This window comes from Galeopterus variegatus, unplaced genomic scaffold (genome assembly GCF_000696425.1).
Source record: "Galeopterus variegatus unplaced genomic scaffold, G_variegatus-3.0.2 Scaffold1217, whole genome shotgun sequence".
NCBI lineage: Eukaryota > Metazoa > Chordata > Mammalia > Dermoptera > Cynocephalidae > Galeopterus > Galeopterus variegatus.
The window spans coordinates 365915-384882 of NW_007727328.1; the positions used below are offsets into that span (position 1 = coordinate 365915).

Sequence of the window (18968 nt, forward strand, 5' to 3'; positions counted from 1 at the left end):
CTCCCCCAGGAGACAGATCCTCAGGGTCATGCTGAGGACTGGGTCTTCCTTGTACCAAGTCCTCCTGGCATAAAGAATTCAGCAGGCTTCCTCAGAAGGCATAAATATTTAATGGCATTATAGTTATATATAATTTGATCAATATGTCAGTGCTAAAAGGGCCTTTAAGGAGGCTCACCTATCACTGAGTGATCTGTGATGTAAACCTTCTCCCGCCTCTCCAGGAGCAGGCACATTATCTCCTGAGGCTGCTACGTGGATCATTTATTTATGCTCTCCTTACTGGTGTGCTACTTTCCCCCAGAGCCCGTGGTGTGGATGGCATGGGGCCTGGGAGCCCCACCCAGCTTTTGTTGGAGGCCTCCCCTCCCCTCTCTCTGGATTTCCCTTCTTCTGTTGATAAAACACCCACTTGCTTTATTTCAGTGTTCTCTGAGCTCAGTCTGAGGAGAAACTGCCTGGCAAGGGATATCATCTTGTAGTCAAATAATTGAGGGGCTATCAATTTAGAATTGCCTAGGAAATACAGCAGGATATTTTAAGTTACAATTGCCCAGACACATTGTTACAGAATCTTCCAATATTTGATCACTGAGTGATTGTGGTGCCTGGCTGCTGGGAACAATGTGGCTGGAGCCACCTCTTTCTGTACAGACCCACACTCCCAGCCCCTCACTGCACCCCTGTGATTTTAATTCAGGATGAAGCAGACTCACCTCAGACACCCCAGAACTTGAGTCCGAGAAATAGGTAAAATCTGATTAAACTTTAAGAACCCCAGAGCTGACTGAGACCCCACCCCAAATGTACACGTTTTCTAGAGGAATAACCTGAGGTGCAGAGACCACGTGCCAGACACAGAGCTGGGATGAAAAGCATCATTTTCACATGGTCCTAGAGTGTAATTCTTGTCTCAAATAGGCAGATATCTTTTCCTCATCTCAGCTTTCTCACACATATCCACAAACAGGTCTCCAGACTCACAGACAGTGCTTTTTCCAAGACTCCAAGGAAGAAATCCTCATTTTAGAAATGTAACTGGAGCCTAGTAGCATTGACGGCCACTTGCCTAAAAGACATGGAATTACTTCCCGCTGAATGAAGCGTCTTGAAGAACTCTTGCCTGGCTGTCTTAGTTAGCCTCACTAACCCGTCTTGCCTTGTACATCACAGAATCTGGACAGTAGGTGCTTGATGCGTAGAGAAATGGCGTCACAGTTCTTGCCTGGATGCTGACAGTTATGTGCAAAATTTTGCTGATGGACAAACGAATGGTTCATGCTGTGAAAACTGGTTCTTGGGACTGGGCCCCAGCCAGCCTAGCCCACCACCTAGCCTGCCATCCACATCTCAAGGTGGCTTGGCCCTTCTCTGCTGGTCCTTTCAATTCATGCAACGGCTTTGTTTTATGGTGATTTATGGAGGAATTGACATGTCGTAGAGCAATTCAGGAATGTTTAGCGTTGTAAAGCTCTAAATGGCTCCTGGATCTTAGAAGTTATCTAGTCTTTCCCTCTGTTTTGTAGGCAACAAAATTAAAGCCCAGAGAAGGGGAGGGATTTGCTCAATACCACCCAGCTAGAAGGAGGCAGAGTGGGGAGTAGAAGCTAGGTCATTTCTGTGTGGCTTTGCATTATAATATGGTCTTTATAGTGGCAGGCTTCTCCCTCTTTTTGTTTTTATTTGGCTGAGGGTAAGATGAAGTGTACACTCAAGAGTCCAGAGGTACGAATGACTGGGCAGTTTAAAACTGAAGAGCCGAGGGCCGAGCCCGTGGCGCACTCGGGAGCGCATCAGTGCTCCCGCCGCGGGTTTGGATCCTATATAGGGATGACCGGTGCGCTCACAGCACTCACTGGTTGAGCGCGGTGTGGCCGGTCTCAAAAAGGCCAAAAAAAAAAAAACTGAAGAGCCGAGAGACAGTCTAGTGGAAGTGACTGTTGACTGTGTGTTGAGCCCAGTCAGCCAAATAAATAGAAAAGGCTGAGGACTTGGTGTGTGCTGAAGGCCTGAAAGCCAGAGGTTGCTGGGGGGTGAGAACCAAAGTCAGGCTCCGTCTCCCTTAATTCAGTGTCTCGGGTTAAGGGCCAAGAATGGTTTGAAATGGCAGCAGATGTGAAGACTAGACTGTTGTCAGGGAAATATACTTTTAGAATGCACAAGTACCCTCAGTTTACAGCAAGATGTTCGGAGGTCCTACTTTAATGAGGAGATGATCGTGCAAATGGGAGCTACTAAGGCCCGTTGAACAGACTGCTCTTTGGGAAATTACATTTGCCCCCCACTATCGTGTTCTCTGTCATTTATTTGCCTAACAATCTCGACAGACGCAGGGCAGATGTTACTCCCAGCGCCCAGTTGGTAGCGCGGATTCTGAATGTAGCAGGACCTGTGTGCCCGTTCTCTGAACTGCTTTTCTGTCTGCGTCTAGTAGATTAGTTCCTTCTGAGGAACAATGTTTTCCACCAGCCAAGCGCCTTCTTTGAACCATACTTGAAAAGAAACTTTCAAAGGCGGCAGCAGCCTCCCCAAACACCTTTTTCCAAAGTGCTTTCCAAAGGGAGCTGTCTTCCCACCTCTCAGGTTTGCTTCTAAAGACCCGGCTCAAAGGCGGTGGCTTTGTGGGACCATGACGGAGGGAAGGATGGAGGTTGGCCTCTGGAACCACGTCTGCCTCACTGATAACAGATTGTGCTGAGTTGCCAAAAGGAGTTTTCCATTGTATGATCTTAGTTCCAATTTGTGATTTGTGACCTGTTCCAATTGTTGAAGTCACACATCTTGACTTTTCTTTTTTTCCTTTTTTGGAACTGATGTTTAGAGCTTGTTTGAGTTGGATCAAATGCTGTTTTAACAGTTGTTGTAATCGGAAATGCTGTCAATTATCAACCTGATGGTGGTTTTTCTTTCAAAAATATTTCTCTAAACTCTCTCAAAATATCGAAATTTGGGGCCGGCCTGTGGCTCACTCGGGAGAGTACAGTGCTGATAACACCAAGGCCACGGGTTCGGATCCCATATAGGGATGGCCGGTTCGCTCACTGGGTGAGCGTGGTGCTGACAACACCAAGCCAAGGGTTGAGATCCCCTTACCGGTCATCATTTTTTTAAAAAAAATGTCGAAATTTGGCTTCTTGGTGGGAAGTCATTCAGTGAAGTTGCTTAATTGCCGAACTTCAGTTTCCCCATCTGGAAAATGGAGATTTTAAAAAGTGCCTTCCTTACGGGGTTATTTTGAGCTGATAGGTGTAAAATGCTTGTGACAGTTGGCTTGGCGGATGTTAGCCATTATTGTTGTTGAGAGTGGTTCTGTCCCGCTAACTTCCCTCCCCCAACCACCACCCTCAAAAATATAAACATTAAAAACAGTTGTTTAGTGAACAGTTTTCCTGTTCATTCTCTGACTTACCAGAGTGGACTGGGCTCATTTTCAGGGTTGGGTGCCTCCGTAGAGCTGGAAGAAGCTCAGTCCTTGCTTCCACTTTTTGGGGAGATAAAGGGGGGGGATGATACCCAACAGCATATGATAACACGATTACATCTGGGAGGGATAGGGTTTGCGTCTTTCTCTACACCCCCTCATACCCCCCAAAAAACGCAGGACCCAAGGACAGGAAAATATAAAAGTTCTTCAAATATAAACTGCCCCCTCCCCTCTGCCTGCCCAGCCCTGTACAGTCCTGTCTCATGACATGCCAAAGCCCTTCCATACATGCAGAGAGGCCTCTGTTCATCAAGTTTGGGTGCCAGGAAAGGCAGCCTGAATGCTGATGCCCCAGGCTTCCAGCAGGTTTTTTATCAGTGTAGAGTTGTTCTGTTGGCCCATGGTTGATGTTTGTGGTGTTGAGGGCGGGTGAGGGAGGCAGGAGCTACCTTCAGTGTCATGGGAGGGTGAGAGGGAACTTGCTCTGGGCCACCCACGGGGCTTCTGAGCACCCCAGCCATGGTTACCTGATGGCCTGGCTGCCAAGCCTTGAACCCTGGGAATGGCTACATGAAATCACGGCAGATCCCTTTTCCTCATAACCAGAGGGTGCCGAACACAGGATTGGGCCCTATGAAAAGATCCCACCTGTGGGAAGCCTGTGACCACATGTTTTGCTAAAGGGTGTGGGGAAGGGGAGGGGCAGCGACTTTTCATTTTTTTCTTCAACTACCAAGACCCTGACCCTTTGATTATTTGGTAGAGGAAGTAAGCTACAGCTAGGAACTCTTTTATTACCCTTGCCTCCCAGGGATTGTGACAGTTTTAGTTCTGAGTAGGCCAGAGTGACTGGGGCTCTGAGCCTACTCCCTGCCTTCCTGGCTGTGGGGAAGGGGTAGCAGCCAGAGACCCCCTGAGGTGGCTTGTGGTTCGTCTGGCTTGACTGTACTACGTTACCCTGTTGGTAAGGGGCTTGGTCCACTGCCCACCCCACCTCCTGCAGATGCCACCCACACTGCAGCAGGCCCAGATCTGTGGCCAGAGGTCGCACTGCAGCGTGAAATAAAAAATAAATACAGAGAAGCCAGTGGTATTATTCTTTTGGTTAAACATTTGTAGAGCACCTACTGTGTACCAGGCACTAATCATTTGAAGTAAGAGGCCTTGGACTAATGAGCTTTGAGAAAATAATGCTGGTTTATTTTTTATTTTATTTTTTTAAATATATCTTTCTAGTCTTATTTGGCATACAGGTACGTGATGGGTGGAAAGATTCTTTGCTCTGTGCAGATGTGGACTGAGATGCAGGCTAGCCGATTGTTTCTAGAATGCCTGCCATAGATGGCCCTGACTCCTACATTTCATTTCCCCTCCCCACTATTAATGGATTTGGGGGAGGAAAAAGTAAAGTGAGAAAGGACCCTGTTTTGGAATATAACTCTTACCATTTACCTACAATAATTTATGCAATAATTAGTAATCTTCCTATGTTCTTTACAGTACAAAGGGTGGGCGTCTAGTGGGTAGAGGCCAGGGATGCTGTTAAAAATTTTGCGATGCTCCACACAATGAAGAATTATCTGGCCAAAAATGTCAATAATGTGGAGGTTGAGAAAACCTGATGTGAGCTATCCTTGCTAGAGTATACCACAAATGTTCAAATGCTGGGTCCCAGTGGGTCTGAGCTGGGGTGATGCTCCCCTTCACCCCCAGGAAGTTTGGAGGTGGGGACCATTATTGACACAGTTGGTCTGGGATATGTGGGACAGTCCTTCACAACAAAGAGTTGTTCCACCCCAAATACCAACAGCAGCGCCTGCTTAGAAACATTGGCTCTGTTCCTGTGGATCCTGGTGTTCCAGGCAGAAAGCTGACAGTGACATCCCTGATCCCCACCCAGGAGACCCCACTGTGGTGGACTGGCTGTCTAGATTAGAGAACCCTGCTGCTGTGGCTGGCAGCCCCAGGACACAGGGCTGCAAAAGTCTGTCAAGTTCTTAGGTCGGTGGCCTGTGTCTTCACAAACCAGAGGTGTCCTCGTTAGTGGCCAAGGGTAGAGGGTGTTAGCACCAGGAATACTCCCGAGGCCCAGGGTTTTGTGTGTAAACCTTCAGACAGCATTGTTTTTATTTTAAGTGCACAAGCATTTCTCATCCAGCATCATTTGACATGCAGATGATCACAGATTTTTAAAGGCTGTTGTCATGGTTTTGTCTCTGAAAGATTGCTATGTGCTGAGGGAAGCTTTGAAGCCAGCTCTGGGACCTCAGTCCTGGCAGGCTCAGGATTCAAAATGAGATAAGAAAAGCAATTCTGAGAGTTGTCTGTCAGTGGTTCTAGGCCTTTCTAGTTAACCATTTAGCACCACTCCTGCTCTGAGGTCTGGGGTTCCCATAGGACTCCAGTGGAAACAGTTGTTTTTCTAAGTGTGGTATTTTGGGGGGTGTTGGGATGAGGCAGAGAATTGATCAACCTTTCTGTGATCAACCTATATGGGGGGTTAAGGATCTAATGATTTACCTCTCCGAGCAGCTTCTTAGACAAAACAATACTATTCCCTAAAAAGTGAAACATTAATGATGAGATTTCAGGCTGGGTGGAACATATTTGGGGGTGGGAGAGAGGCAGCAGTGAAGAGTGGGGGTGAGGCAGATCCACTAAGCTGCATAGCACCACTTGCGAGGCGGGCCCCAGGGCACCCTTGCCCCGTGAGGCGCAGGGTCTCCCCCTGCTTGAGAGCCGGGTCCTGTTGCCATTGGGCACCGTTCGGCAGAGCAGTCCCTCCCTCACCTGTTTCCCGCTTGTAATGCATTTTGCTGGGGCATGGGAAGTGGTTTTTGTTTTGTTTTGCTTTGTTTTTAATTGGACACAAACTATATTGTGAACCAAACATATAGAACACCTCTGACAGGAAATTGGAACTCCCCAAAATGTAGGCAGCATGCGATGCGTGTGGGGGCGTAGGAAGAGATTTCTTCATGCCATGGATTTAAGGAGGGCCTCCTGGCAGGAGGCAGACTGAGGGCAGAGAAGATGGAGCCTGTGGTGAGGGGCCGTGGTTTGGCGGGAGTTTGCACTTCCAATTGTCTGTGTCATTTTGGCAACTTGATTGATTTTACTGAGCCTCATGAAGTCTCTTTTCTTTTGCAGACAGAGATTGCGAAGAGACTGAACACAATTTTAGCACAGATCATGCCTTTCCTGTCACAAGAGGTAAGACCTTCTTTGATTGTTTCCTCTTTTCCTTTCCAAATCAGCCCAGTGGCCGGCTGGGTCTCACTGGCACACAAGCCCCAGCCCAATCCATTCATACTAACAACCTGGGGATTTACAGAGCCCTCTCCAGCCAGTTTGGGGGCCACATTAGTCATGGGCCACGTCAGAGGGACCATTTGCTCCTCCTCCTCCTTCTCGTCTACCGCCTGAGACCAGAGAGGAGGGTCTTGGCCTACAACTGGACAGTCATGGGCAGTGGGGCCTGTGCCCCATATCCCACACCTGGCAACATCCAGGAGCAAGGAAGGCTGGCTGGTCAGGGCCAGACCCTGACACAGGGAACCAAAACCCAAAGAGGACCTCAACACCTAGTCAGAGTCTTATCACCTTTGGAGCACACTATGGGGCTGATAGTGGGGACTGAAAGGAAGCATCTCCAAGGTGGCTCCTGGTGCAGGGCAGACAGATGGGCTGACCTTAGAGGTCCTCGTTTCTGTCCAGGCTGATCTCACTCCAACAGAGGCAGGCCCTGGCCCTCCACTCCCCCTCAACAACTCCCTCGTGGAGTCCTGGGTCTCTGAGGAAGAATGGTGACCAACAAGAGATAGAATTAATATAAAAATCAGATATGGCAATGGCTACAGAGCTTGTAGCCCAGTAGGGGAGACAGCAGTGTATATGGCTGGTACTACCTCAAGGCCAAAGGGGAATGAATGAGTCAAATTTTTTAATAGATTTTTTTTTTAAGAGCATTTTTAGGTTCACAACAAAATTGTTTGGAAGGTATAGACACTTCCCATTGCTTCCCCCACTGTCAGCATCTCATACCAGAGCGGTACGTTTGTTACAACTGAGGAAGCTTCGTTGACACATCATCACTCAAAGTCCATAGTTTATATTAGGGTTTATTTTGCCACTTTGTCTTTCTTTTCCTATCTATCTAGATTCATACTTTTTCTTTCTAGATGGAAAAAGATTAGGTATATATGGACACAGATGCAGTCATGCGCCGCATAACGACTTTTTGGTCAACCACGGACCTTATGTACAGTGGTGGTCCCATGACATTATAAAGGCTGTACCATGCAGCCGAGGTGTGTGGTGGGTTATTTCATCTAGGATTGTGTAAGTGCACTCTATGATGTTTATACAACTACGAAATCACCTAATGTCACAGTTCTTAGAGCGTATTCCAGTCGTTAAGCAACGCATGGCTGTACTTTTCTTCCAATTTCTTTGAATGTAAATTGTAGACAACCTGACCATTCACCGCCAATTACTAAAAACAGGGACACCTTCCTATGTGATCATAATACTGTTACCATGTTTAGAAAATTAATATTCTGTAATAATCATCTAATATCCAACTCATATTCAAATGGCATGGAATAAAGGTTTCTTTATTTGGTTGGGGGAGATGGTAGACTAATAGCCATCTTTTGGCACTTATCTATATCTTAGAACTTAAAACAATTAAAGGAAGTTTTGCTTACAAGAGTAATACATGCTCATTGAAGAAGGTTTAAAGAAGAAAGTAAAATCACCTGACACCCATCCCACCTGTGTCCTGTGCCTGTTTCATTGGGCTTTTTCTGTCTTTTTCTGGGGGCCCTCCCTCTGCTGGGCAGCCACCAAGGTGCCTCCTCTCTGTCAGAGAGGGTGGCCGCTTCTAACACATGCCCTGTTCCCTCCAGCACCAGCAGCAGGTGGCGCAGGCTGTGGAACGTGCCAAGCAGGTCACCATGACGGAGCTGAACGCCATCATCGGGGTACGTGGACTCCCCAATCTGCCTCTCACCGTGTGTATAGCCCTTTTATTCCTCTCATTTACTGTAATCAGAAATTGACTCTGACCTTAGCTGACCTCAAAGAATGGCGGCCCCAGGGCTCCAGCTTCCCCAAATAGCCCATGTGCTTGGACCCATTTGGGGCTCTCTCCCCATTGGTTCCCCAATTGCCTCCCAGTCCCTGAATTAAAGGGGTGTCAGACATGCCTCAAATCCACCTCAAAGCTCATCAACTGCATTCTCCCCTGGCTTTTGGTGCCCCTGCCATTGAGGAGGGGGTGGGGGCCTGGGGATTACTTTCAAGGCCAGGCTGATGGAGCAGTACTCGGCCGCCTCCCCACGCCTCCCTCGAGCCTGTCTGCCTCCTTCCTGGAAGAGGTCTGCCCTTCTTTGGCCACCTGGGGTCAGAACTGTCTCTGCTGTACTGTCATGTGCAATGTGCTGTGGAATTTGGGTTTGGGTCTTGCAGTGCCATGCACTGAGCTGCCCAGCTGAGCATTCACCATGTGCCCTTCTGAATTCCAGCTGGGGTACCTACACAGGGCTTCCTGTCCTTCTAGAAGTCCCATATTACCCAAACACAGGAAATAATACGCAAGAGTGCTATGTGGGGCCTGCTCTGGTGTGACCCCTCAGTGGAAAGTGGGGGCCAGATCTCTCCCCTTTGGCAAGCCTACCGGGCTTGTGTCTTGAGTGCATTTCTCAGATTCAAATTGCACCTTTCTCCTGCTTGCTGCTTTGGTGTGAGGCTGGGATGTTGAAGATAAGCATCTGAAGGGAAACAGTTTTTTCAGTGTGATCTTGGGCAAGGCTGTTTCCTTAAGGTGTACCTGTTCACCTTTCTTCCCTAAAATGAAGGGGGTAGGTGAGGTCACGTCACTGCTTCCCAGCCAACAGGCAGCTGGTTCAGTGTCCCCCAGGAGCTTGGGCAGTACAATTCCAGGGCACTTGTCACAAAGTTCTTTTCCATAGGTGTGGGGTGGGACTGGGAATCGGTGTTCCCGAAGTTTCCCAGATCATTCTGAAGCATAGTCAGGCTTGGGAAGCAGTGGTCTGGTTGGCTGCGGTCTCTTCAACCCTAACATTCTGGGATCCTGCTTGGTCTTCATTTCTCTTTTTGTTCTTATGTAAGGTCAATATTTCAAGGTAGAACTGAAGACCCCAGAATTTCCTTCTGCTTGGTGGGATAAATGATGACTCTTGGCTCTCCATTCTGCGGCAGAAACCTGGAGGCCTGTGTATTAGTCATGGTTTTTCCCCATGTGACCTTGGGCAGGCCCCTTCTCTTTCTTGGGCCTCAATTTCTGTATCTGTAAAAGGAGACGGTGGACCAGCTCATGTCTCTGGACCCTCCCAACTCCCACTGGAAATGCTGGGAGACTGGAGTTAGTGTGATAGTGATGATTGTGGATACCCACCCCTCTATCATTCTGTCAGGATGGCTACAGAGTCCTTGGTGAAAGCAGCCAGTGGGTCCATCCTTCTGGTGTGAGCTTGCATGGAAGCCGCTAAGTGCTGCTGGGGGAGGGGATGGAAGCATTAGCCTAGTGTGAATCCTGGCAGCGATGGGGGAGAAGGAGACTGCTACCCACTGTGGGAGGGGCAGAGAGGAGTCTGTACATGAGAACAAGAGGAAGTGTTCCGTGCTGGAAGGCAGCACCTCCAGAGGGGAAATCACAGTAACTCAAAGTTTGAAGTGTCATCAGAGGTCATCTAGCCCAGAGTTCTTCAACCTCAGCACTACTGAAATTTGGGGCCAGATAATTCTTTGTTGTGCTGTGCATTGTAGGGTGTTCAGCAGCATCCCTGGCCTCTACCCCCTGGATGTCAATAGCACCCGTCCACATGCACTTGTGACTCTTGAAAATGTCTCTAGACCTTGCCAAATGACAGTGGGGGACAAAATGGCCCCTGCTGGGAACAACTGATCTAGCCCAATGCCCTCATTTTATCAAGAGGGGACGTGATTTATGATGTTTAGGAGTAAAGCCAGGTCAGAGGCCCAGGGGACTGATTCCCAGCCCAGGGCTTTCCCCCACCCCGGTGCACCCTAGTGTGTGGCCTGTGTTCTTGTCTCAGTGGCCAGCTCCCAGCCGGGTGGCTCTGCTGGTAGTGGTAGAAGGTATGCAGTGGTGGGTGGGACAACATAGTGAGTTCTGTTCTCCAAAATTGCTCCTTTTCCAGCACTTTGTCCCTGCCCCTTTCTAGGCTTCTCCTTAAGGTTTCCAGGCCAAGCCCTCCCAGCCCTGCAGTGGCCACAGTGGGGTCTCCTGTTCCCCTCTGCCTCCATCTTTGGAATTAAAATCTTCTTATGAAAATAATTTTTTTTTTAAGTTTTAAGAAAGGAGTAAAATTGGGGAGGAAACACTGCTGGGATTTAGCTCCACTTCCTTTAAGTAGTATTTAGGAAGCTACAAGTTAGGTCAAGGCAGCTCGAGGCAGATATTGGAATTCAATTAAAGCCAATGAGTGGGGCCTGTGACCCCCATTCTCGAGGTAATTGCTTCTCTGGCTCTGAGTGAATGCAGCCCTCGCCCTGTCATTAAGCAGGCAGCCGTCTAATCGTTGCGCTTGGCAGAGTCTCACAAGGCAGGAATTACAGACAGCTGGGGTGTGCTCGCCCTCGGAGCCCTGCCTCACTGCACTCCAGCGGAGGCTGTGCTGATCAGGTCAGGGTGTTTCTTATCTCCTCCTCAAGGAGAGAGGAGAGTGAGCCTGCAGCTGAACTGCCTCTGCAGTGAGGTGGGGGGTATGGCAGGGCTGCGGGAGGGCCAGGGCTGATGGCAGAGTGGTGGGCATCCTGGCCGGCAGGAAAGGACAGAGCCCAAGAGACTCTTGGCTGCAACTAGTGGTTACCCCCATGGTTCCATTGGGTTTGCCTCTGCAAGGAGAAGCAGCCTGGCAACCTGGTCTGCGAGTTTGGAGGGCTTTCGCAAAGGCACTTCGTTTCTCTGGGCCTCAATTTCCCCATTTGCAAAGAGATGGAAAAGGACTAGGCAGGTTTCATATGTCATGTCTGTTCCAGTGAGCTGTTTATGGTTCTCTTGGGCATGCAGTTTAAGGATTCTGAGGTTGTGACTTGGCTCCACTCAGAAATCAGTGAGATATGTCTGGCCATGGGCATGGATGTAGCCAGTGGCATATTTATCACAAGGATTAGAGTATTTCTGGAATTTTCCTGAGAAGAAAGGCCAGATCCAAGGTCCAGGTGGTGTACATGGAGAGGGGAAGGAGGCCAAGCCCATCCCTTTCCCTGCTAGTCCACAGGGGACTTGGGTGTCCACCTAGCAAGACAGACCGGAAGGTTATCTTGCTTATAGCCAGGGTCTGGCAATATTCAGTTTCTATAGACCTATTACATTATATGCCCTTTCCTCTTGTATCCAGATTATTGGGGGATCTTTAGAAGGACAAGATTCCTGAGCATGAAAAGGGAAATTTGACCCCTGGTCAGCAACTTGCAGAAGGCAGTGTCTGTCTTTCCCAGGCAGTCTAAGGGCCGTGTGAACTGATGTATCAGCCATTTCTAGAACCCTCTTCTTACATTGCTGTATGGTGGCCCAAGGTCTTTTCTCTGGGAGGTGTAGAGGCTCTCACCTTCTTGCCCACTGACAATTTGGTATGCATTCCCTTAGGAATTATTAGTGGAAGAGATGTTGTAAAGCATTGGCTTATTTTTTTTCTTCTAAGTGGGAGGGAGGGGAGGAAGAGAGAGGTCGTAGCCTGTCACAGACCACACAAGGTATTTTGAAGCCGTACCTCAGGTTCTGGCGTTCACTCCAGGATGTTGATGGGCTAGATTCAGTTGATTGAATTTTACATGAGGGGAAAGGAGGGTTAAGAGAATGTCTTAGAATCCATCCATTTCTTTCAGCCAGCTGGTCATGGTGCAGAGGGGAGTGCTGGGTCTGAGTCCAGGTTCTGGTTGCTGCTGACTTAGTGTAAGGGCTCAGCCTCCCAGTCCTGTTCCCCATCTTTGAAGTGGGGATAGCGAGGGTTGTTATGAGCACTAAAAGCTATCACCCGCCCCTAAAGTTCAATTTTAAGTGGAGCTGTGGTGCCCACCAAGCTGAGCTGTGTGAGAGAAGGAATGATTGGAGGCCTGGGCCGCTCTCGCTGTCCTCGAGGGCAGAAAGTGTTCATTTATGCACTTAGGACCCTGTCGTTGCTTCCTCTGGTGGGAACCCTCAGTGGGTCTTGGCCCTGGGAATGTTTAGACAACTTCACTAAGTTTAACTCAAATTGTGAACCTGAGAAGTGAAGCATTAAATCTCTAGCAAAAGCATGAAGCATGATGTGTGTAATCCAATTACACTTACTCTGCAATCAAGATCTTCCCCGTCAGCTTCTCCTCCAAGTGGCCACACCTCGTGAGCCAGGCCACAGGTGCTTGGCACATGCGTGGAGGACGGGGGACTCATGTGTGCCCCAGGGGACACGTTCTTTGGCATGCAGTGTTGAGGGAGAAGGGAGCACTCATAGGTGGCTTGTGTCCAGACTCTATCCCCTCTTTGGGGTTGGGGGGAAAGGGAAGTTGTCGACTTCCATTCGTGTTATGGATGTGGAAGTTCCAGTACTGGAGGGAACGGTAGAAACTGAGACAGGCGTCTCAGGCTGTGGAATTGATTCCACTTCTCTACATGGGGAAAGCTCCCCAGTTGAAAACAGTGTCACCCTCCCACTCATATGTCCCTGTGTTTCAGCACATTGTGCTCTGAAGCCAGAGGACGTGTTGCAGGGGACAGAAGTACAGCCTGAGGATGGCTCTGCTTGCCAGCCAGCGGAGGGGCTAGGCTGTGACAGGGACAGCAGGTTACTGGATCATGCCAGCTGACCCTCCCACTCCCACCTCATCAGGGAGAAAATTGTTCCACTCTCTATTTCAACCAAGACTGTTAGCAGCCCTGCTGCCCGACAAGCCCTGGCATCTGCTGTTGCCCTGATGAAGAAGCCTCGCAAGTTGACTCTTCTGTCCCTGCTTCCCAGAGTCTGCTAGGCCGGTCCCGGCTGGGTCTTCAAACCACCCCAAGGAGACCTGGCTGTGCAGAGCAGGTTGCTCTTGTACTTGAAGATGAACGACTCTTCAGTTTAGCATGGAAGATTCCTTTCCTCTATTGCAAATAGGACACGCCCACCTCACTCGCTAAGGCAGGAAACCATCAGCTCATCCTTGGAAGCTCAACAGCGTAGAAAGCTCCTGTTTGCCAAACAGCCGGTTCCGCCTTTGTTCCAAGTTTCTGATGCTGGGTCATGTTTTGGTAAAGCAGGACACCCCACTACCCCACTGATGCTTCCCGTCCCAAGTAATTCTTCCAGATGCATCTCATTGAGCCATGGAGAGGAGGCGTGGATCTGGGAGGCAGTTGGTCACCTTTGGACAGAGCACCCTCCTGACTTATTTCCCTGCTTCTCCATGTATACCTTTCCCAACATTTTCATGTATTCACTCAGAAGATGTGTACAGTAAGTATGCCAGGCACTTACAGGTGCTGGGATGGATAAGACAAGGTCCCTGACTTCCTGGAACTTGCAAGTTGCTAAGCAGTACACAAAGATGAAAGAAATGGTTGTCTGTGCCTCTTTCCGAGTATTTGCAAATGTTGATTGAGCACCTACTTTGTTTTTGTATGTAGTGATGCATGTGATTCTTGTACAACCTGAAGATGTGGGCTCCACTGTGATCCCCGTTTTGCAGATGAGGAAACTGAGACCCTCTTCCTCCAAGGACTTATAAATGATAAAGGATAGAGCTGGAAGTCCACCTCAGACTGTTTTGGCTCCACAGTCTGAGCTGTTAGAAGGGAGAAATCTGTCCTGACCAAGATGATGGAGAGAGGGTGCCAGAGGAGATGGCATTTGAACTGGGCAATGTTGAGCCTAGAAGGTTGGGTGGGAGAGGAGACCTCACCTACTGAGGAAAGAGTCGGAATGTTTGGGACTATTCAACTGCAGCTTTTTAGGGTACGAATCTTCAATAAGCTTTTTCTCTATGAACAGAATTGTGTATGGAAGGAGGTAGCCGTGTACTCAGGCAGAAAAAGCGACTTCTTGTCCTCCCCCTCCTTTTTCTCATCTCTTCCTCAAGGGATCTTATTGGCTCTTCACTGTCAAAAGTGGATTAAATACCTCAGTCCTTGCTTTCTGGGATTTTACTAACGAGTCATTACTTTCAGAATTAAAGGACCTCCCAGCAACTGGTCTAAAACCAAAGGGCACCCTGCTGGAGATTGATTTTAAAACTCAGTGTCTAGATAAAATTGCATGTTCCAGCCACACCAGGGAATACTATGTAGCCATTAAAAAGGACAGGTTGATTTCTTCAGAACACTCTTAAAATCAAGTTCTACAGGAGTATGGTTAATAAGAATCCATTTGTGTTGAAATACATTTAAAACTTGTAGATTTCCATAAAGGAAAATCTAAACACATTAATAGTAGAATCTTTTGGAGTGAGATTGAAGGATACTGTTTTCTTAAGAAAAACGTTTAAATTTATACTTAATTTTAGTATTACAATGAGCATTTTTGTAATAAGGTATAAAAAATTACATTTTCTTTAAAAAGAGATGGTAGGGGAGATCAGGGTAAGCTCCCATCTGAGAGGAACCTGAGTGCCTTAGCTGGGAGGGGTTGGATCTCTGCACTGGATTCCTGCAGTGCCAGCTCCAGGGGTCCCCTTAGCTTTGTATCTGCTGTGGTGTCTTGAGGCAGATCTGGAGTCAGAACCCCTTGGGGCCAGTGTCCACCAACTGCTTCCATAAACTGCCTAGTGCTGGCTGTCCCAGAGGTACATCGATGGCCTTGAGTGATGGCACTGTGCCAGCCTTTCACTCAGAGCCGAGAGATGGATGCCCCTTGTCCAGGAGCGCAGTGGCGGCTGTGGCTGCCACGAACTTTGGGATGGGGCCAGGTTGGCAGTTTGTGGCTTAGTTGGGGAGAGCAGGCCCCTTAACACTCAAATACTTATTGCCTCTTGGAGGATCACCTCCAGTGGAGCTGAGGGCCTTCACTGTGTTCTGTTGTCTTACAGTTGCCAAAAGCCATTTCTCTGACAGGCCAGCTCCTTAGGAGTGAGATCTCAGTGCCTGTCAGATCTTTGCTCTCTGTCGCCCCCCCACCAATTGCTCTTGCTGTAGGGATCTTCTTAGGAAACATTCTTTGGATGAGGTTGGTGGTTAACAGATTTGAGTCCAAATCCTACTTACTAGTGGTGGGAATTGGCCAGTTACTGACGGCCTACTCCATCCCCTTAAGCATCATTTTGCTATCTATAAAGTGGCAACAACCCTCCCTTGCCTGGTGGTCGGAAGAATTAGAGATAATATTTGGAAAGTGCTCAGGCATTCACTCAGGCATTCAGTAGGTGTTGGTTTTCTTTTCTTGCACTAGTTGAGAAGAAAGATGTGTGCATAGGTAGATACTAGTATACCTAAGGCCCCAGCCACTCCTAAAAAATACTTCTATCCCTAAGAAGCATTTGGCACTGTGTAGCCTGCCCCACAATGCCCATGGTTCTTGGCACAATCTTAGGAATGATAAAAGGTACTCTGTCTTGACTACTGGGAGAGCGTTAAGGCGGCCCGTGCCAGTCACTTGGGTGTGAGAAAGGGAGGAGAAAGAGGCTTGTGTTGGGTAGAGACATCTGAGGCCTCTGGAGCCAAGGGAGCAGAGTCCTTGGCTGGGAGTGGGGAGTTGTTACTGTTTCTATTGATGATGACACTGAGCTGATGCATGTCAAGTTTTTAGAATACTGGGGGAGTCCATTGTAAACTCAGTGATGGAAGCTACTGTCATGAAGCTTAATGAGTAGTAGCTGTGTGCCCTGAGTTGCTACATGTTTATCTTACAGTAATCCTCTGAGGTAGGTGCTGCTTTCCTCCCCGCTTTTACAGATAAGGAAATTTGAGGCTCAGGGAGTTGAAGTAACCTGTTCAAGGCCACACAGCTAGTAAGTCCCAGAGCTAGGATTTGAATCCTGGTCTGTCTGGTTCCAAAGCCTCTACTCTTCTTTACCCTGTTCTCCATTCTGATGTCCAGTGACATTAGTTCTCATTCCACTGGCCCCAATCTCTTCTTGCTCTTGGGACTTTTCTGCTATGGCCCGCTTTGCCCCACTCTGTAAGCCAGACTTGGAGCTCCTCAGAATAAGGGAGTCTTCCCCAGGCTATGGCCTTGGGGGAAAGGGGCAGGAGTCTGGGGAGACATTGGCTGCTAATGCTGAAGACATGCATGCATGAGCAAATGCAGTGACTGCTATGAACTGAAAAATGGATTCCCCTCAACTGAGAGCGAGTCCTGATGACTGTGGTTTTGAAATGCATGCATTATTTATCTCGCACTTGGAAACATACATTGAGAAATTCTGTCCTGAAACTGGGGTGTGGTGGGTGGGTGGGAGGCTTGAAGACATAAATCTTATATGTAAGTTGCAGTCCATTACCAGATTTCCTTCAGCAAGGCCAGCATGTGGACTGAGCCTGGGGGCAAAGGTGTTGGGAGTGTTTTCCCTGCCTCTGCTCGAGGAAGGGGCAAGGGGGATAGGAAGAGCCGCTTCCTCCGAGGTGGCCCTCATGCCTCCCCTGTCTTCTCCCGCTCAGCTGTGCTCACCACCAACTTCATTGCAGCAGCAGCAGCTCCAGGCGCAGCACCTCTCCCATGCCACACACGGCCCCCCGGTCCAGTTGCCGCCCCACCCATCGGGCCTCCAACCTCCAGGGATCCCCCCGGTGACAGGGAGCAGCTCCGGGCTCCTGGCGCTTGGCGCCCTGGGCAGCCAGGCTCACCTGACAGTGAAGGATGAGAAGAACCATCATGAACTTGACCACAGAGGTGCGGCCTGAGCTGTGGCTGGGGACACAGGGTGGGGCTGGGCTGGGCATGGGTACCTATAGGCCCCATGGTGAGTGGACACAGCAAATGCTGCCACCCTAGGACCAGGAGTTAGCAAAAGATTTGGAGCCATCTGTTGAATCCCTGGCACATGGAAACCAGTGCCCCATCCCCAGGCACCATTCCCCAATCCCTGATTTGCACCCGGTACTCTCTGCCCTGGAAGACATCGTGTCTGTTCATCTGGAACACACCGCCCTCTTCCTAGCTACGCCCCTGCCCGTCCTTCAGGGGCTAGCCCTGGTCCCACTCCTTCAGAATGCCTTCCTAATCAGTCTGGGGGCTTTTTCCAAATTCCCATAAGAATTTAAGAGTTTGGGGGTTCCAAGACTGCGCTCTTTGTTACTGTCCTCTTATGTCCTGTCCCTGGAAGATGTTTGTCTTCACCGAGATCGTTGTTCTCTGAGGACAGGGCCAAGTTCCTGGGTGTTTCTATCTTAGCATATATGTCTCACTAATGCCAGGAGCCTTGGAAAAGGTGCACAGTTGGTGCTCAAGTGGACTTGTCAGTTGACCACTTTTAAGTGGGTATAGTGAGCACACTCCAGCAGGGAGGTTATTGGAAAGACTTGGAATTAGAACTTTTCCCCCAGCCCTTCACCCCAGCCAATATCAGGAGGACCCAGGAAGCTGTGCTGAGTTGGGGCTCAGGAGGGGTTAGTTAGATCAGGAATGGAGAGGACCTGGCTCCCTGGCAGACCCTTTTTAAAAGTTGCCACCTTGTGTGCCCTATCCTTAGATATTTACCCCAGGGCACATGGCCAAGGCTGTCCGAGCCCTCCTGAGCACCAGGGACTTGGAGGGTTACCATCTGTCCCTGGCACAGGCCACAGGGTGCTAGCAGGTCCTGGGAACTGGAGGCTAAGCTTTTTGTCAGTACAGTAGGATGATCCTCTTGGCAGAGGAAGAGGGGCCTCCCCACAGACAGGAAAATTGGGGAGCTAGTGCTTAGCTGGATGACTAATCAGAGGCTTCAGTTTCCAGGGGCTTCTTGGCAAAGAAACAGAATGGTGTTAATTTAAAAAAAAAAAAAAAAAAACACCACTCCCAAATTCCTCTTTTTTTTTTTTAAAAAAAGAAAGAGAAAAAAACAATGACGTTCTCAACTCTGAGATCTTACAGGTATTTTGTATAGCATAATCCTTCCCAAGATTGTGACTTTAAAAAGCTTGGTCTGCTAAAGAGTAAACTTGATTCCTTGTGGCATGTCAGGGAGAACTAGGCCAAAGGCCTCCCCGTCCCACTCTGGGGGCCAGTGGGGCGGGGAAAGCATTGGGATTGGGGTGGTTACTGTCCTCTTATGGCCCTGCCTTGGCTGACCCATAGAGATGGAGAGCCAGGCCTTCTGCCCATTTTAAAACCAGTGAACTAGCAAATCACAAAAGCCAGCTGACTTGGACTGACCTTTTTCCTTTCTTTTTTGTTTTTTTGTCTTGGGGGGCCTGACCTTCTTCCTGTCCTGGCCTTCCTTCCCCAAAGAGAGAGAATCCAGCACGGTAAGTGTCAACACTCTGGAAGACATGGATATGTTTGGGGTGCTGGGAAGATGAGGAGACTGCGTGGGCTCCTGGCCTAGAGGCTTGCTCGAGAATTGCAGACCTGAGACCAGCCAGTGGTGTACAAAAGCTGCCTTCTGGGTTCTGTACTGCTGT

The 18968-nt window shown here is 49.0% G+C and overlaps 1 protein-coding gene across 9 annotated transcripts in view; it reads left to right on the top strand.

Annotated features, from left to right (window-relative positions):
• The window catches only part of TLE3 (transducin-like enhancer of split 3), a 48780-nt gene that overhangs the window by 14054 nt on the left and 15758 nt on the right, over positions 1-18968 (top strand). For 5 of the 9 annotated variants that reach the window (XM_008575614.1, XM_008575610.1, XM_008575609.1 and 2 more), the window contains 4 exons: positions 6575-6637; positions 8335-8409; positions 17025-17256; positions 18796-18812. In XM_008575614.1, the coding sequence (XP_008573836.1) occupies positions 6575-6637; positions 8335-8409; positions 17025-17256; positions 18796-18812 (387 nt within the window). The remainder of the gene's footprint in view (positions 1-6574; positions 6638-8334; positions 8410-17024; positions 17257-18795; positions 18813-18968) is intronic. The other 4 variants (XM_008575616.1, XM_008575615.1, XM_008575612.1 and 1 more) reach the window with 1 other exon arrangement.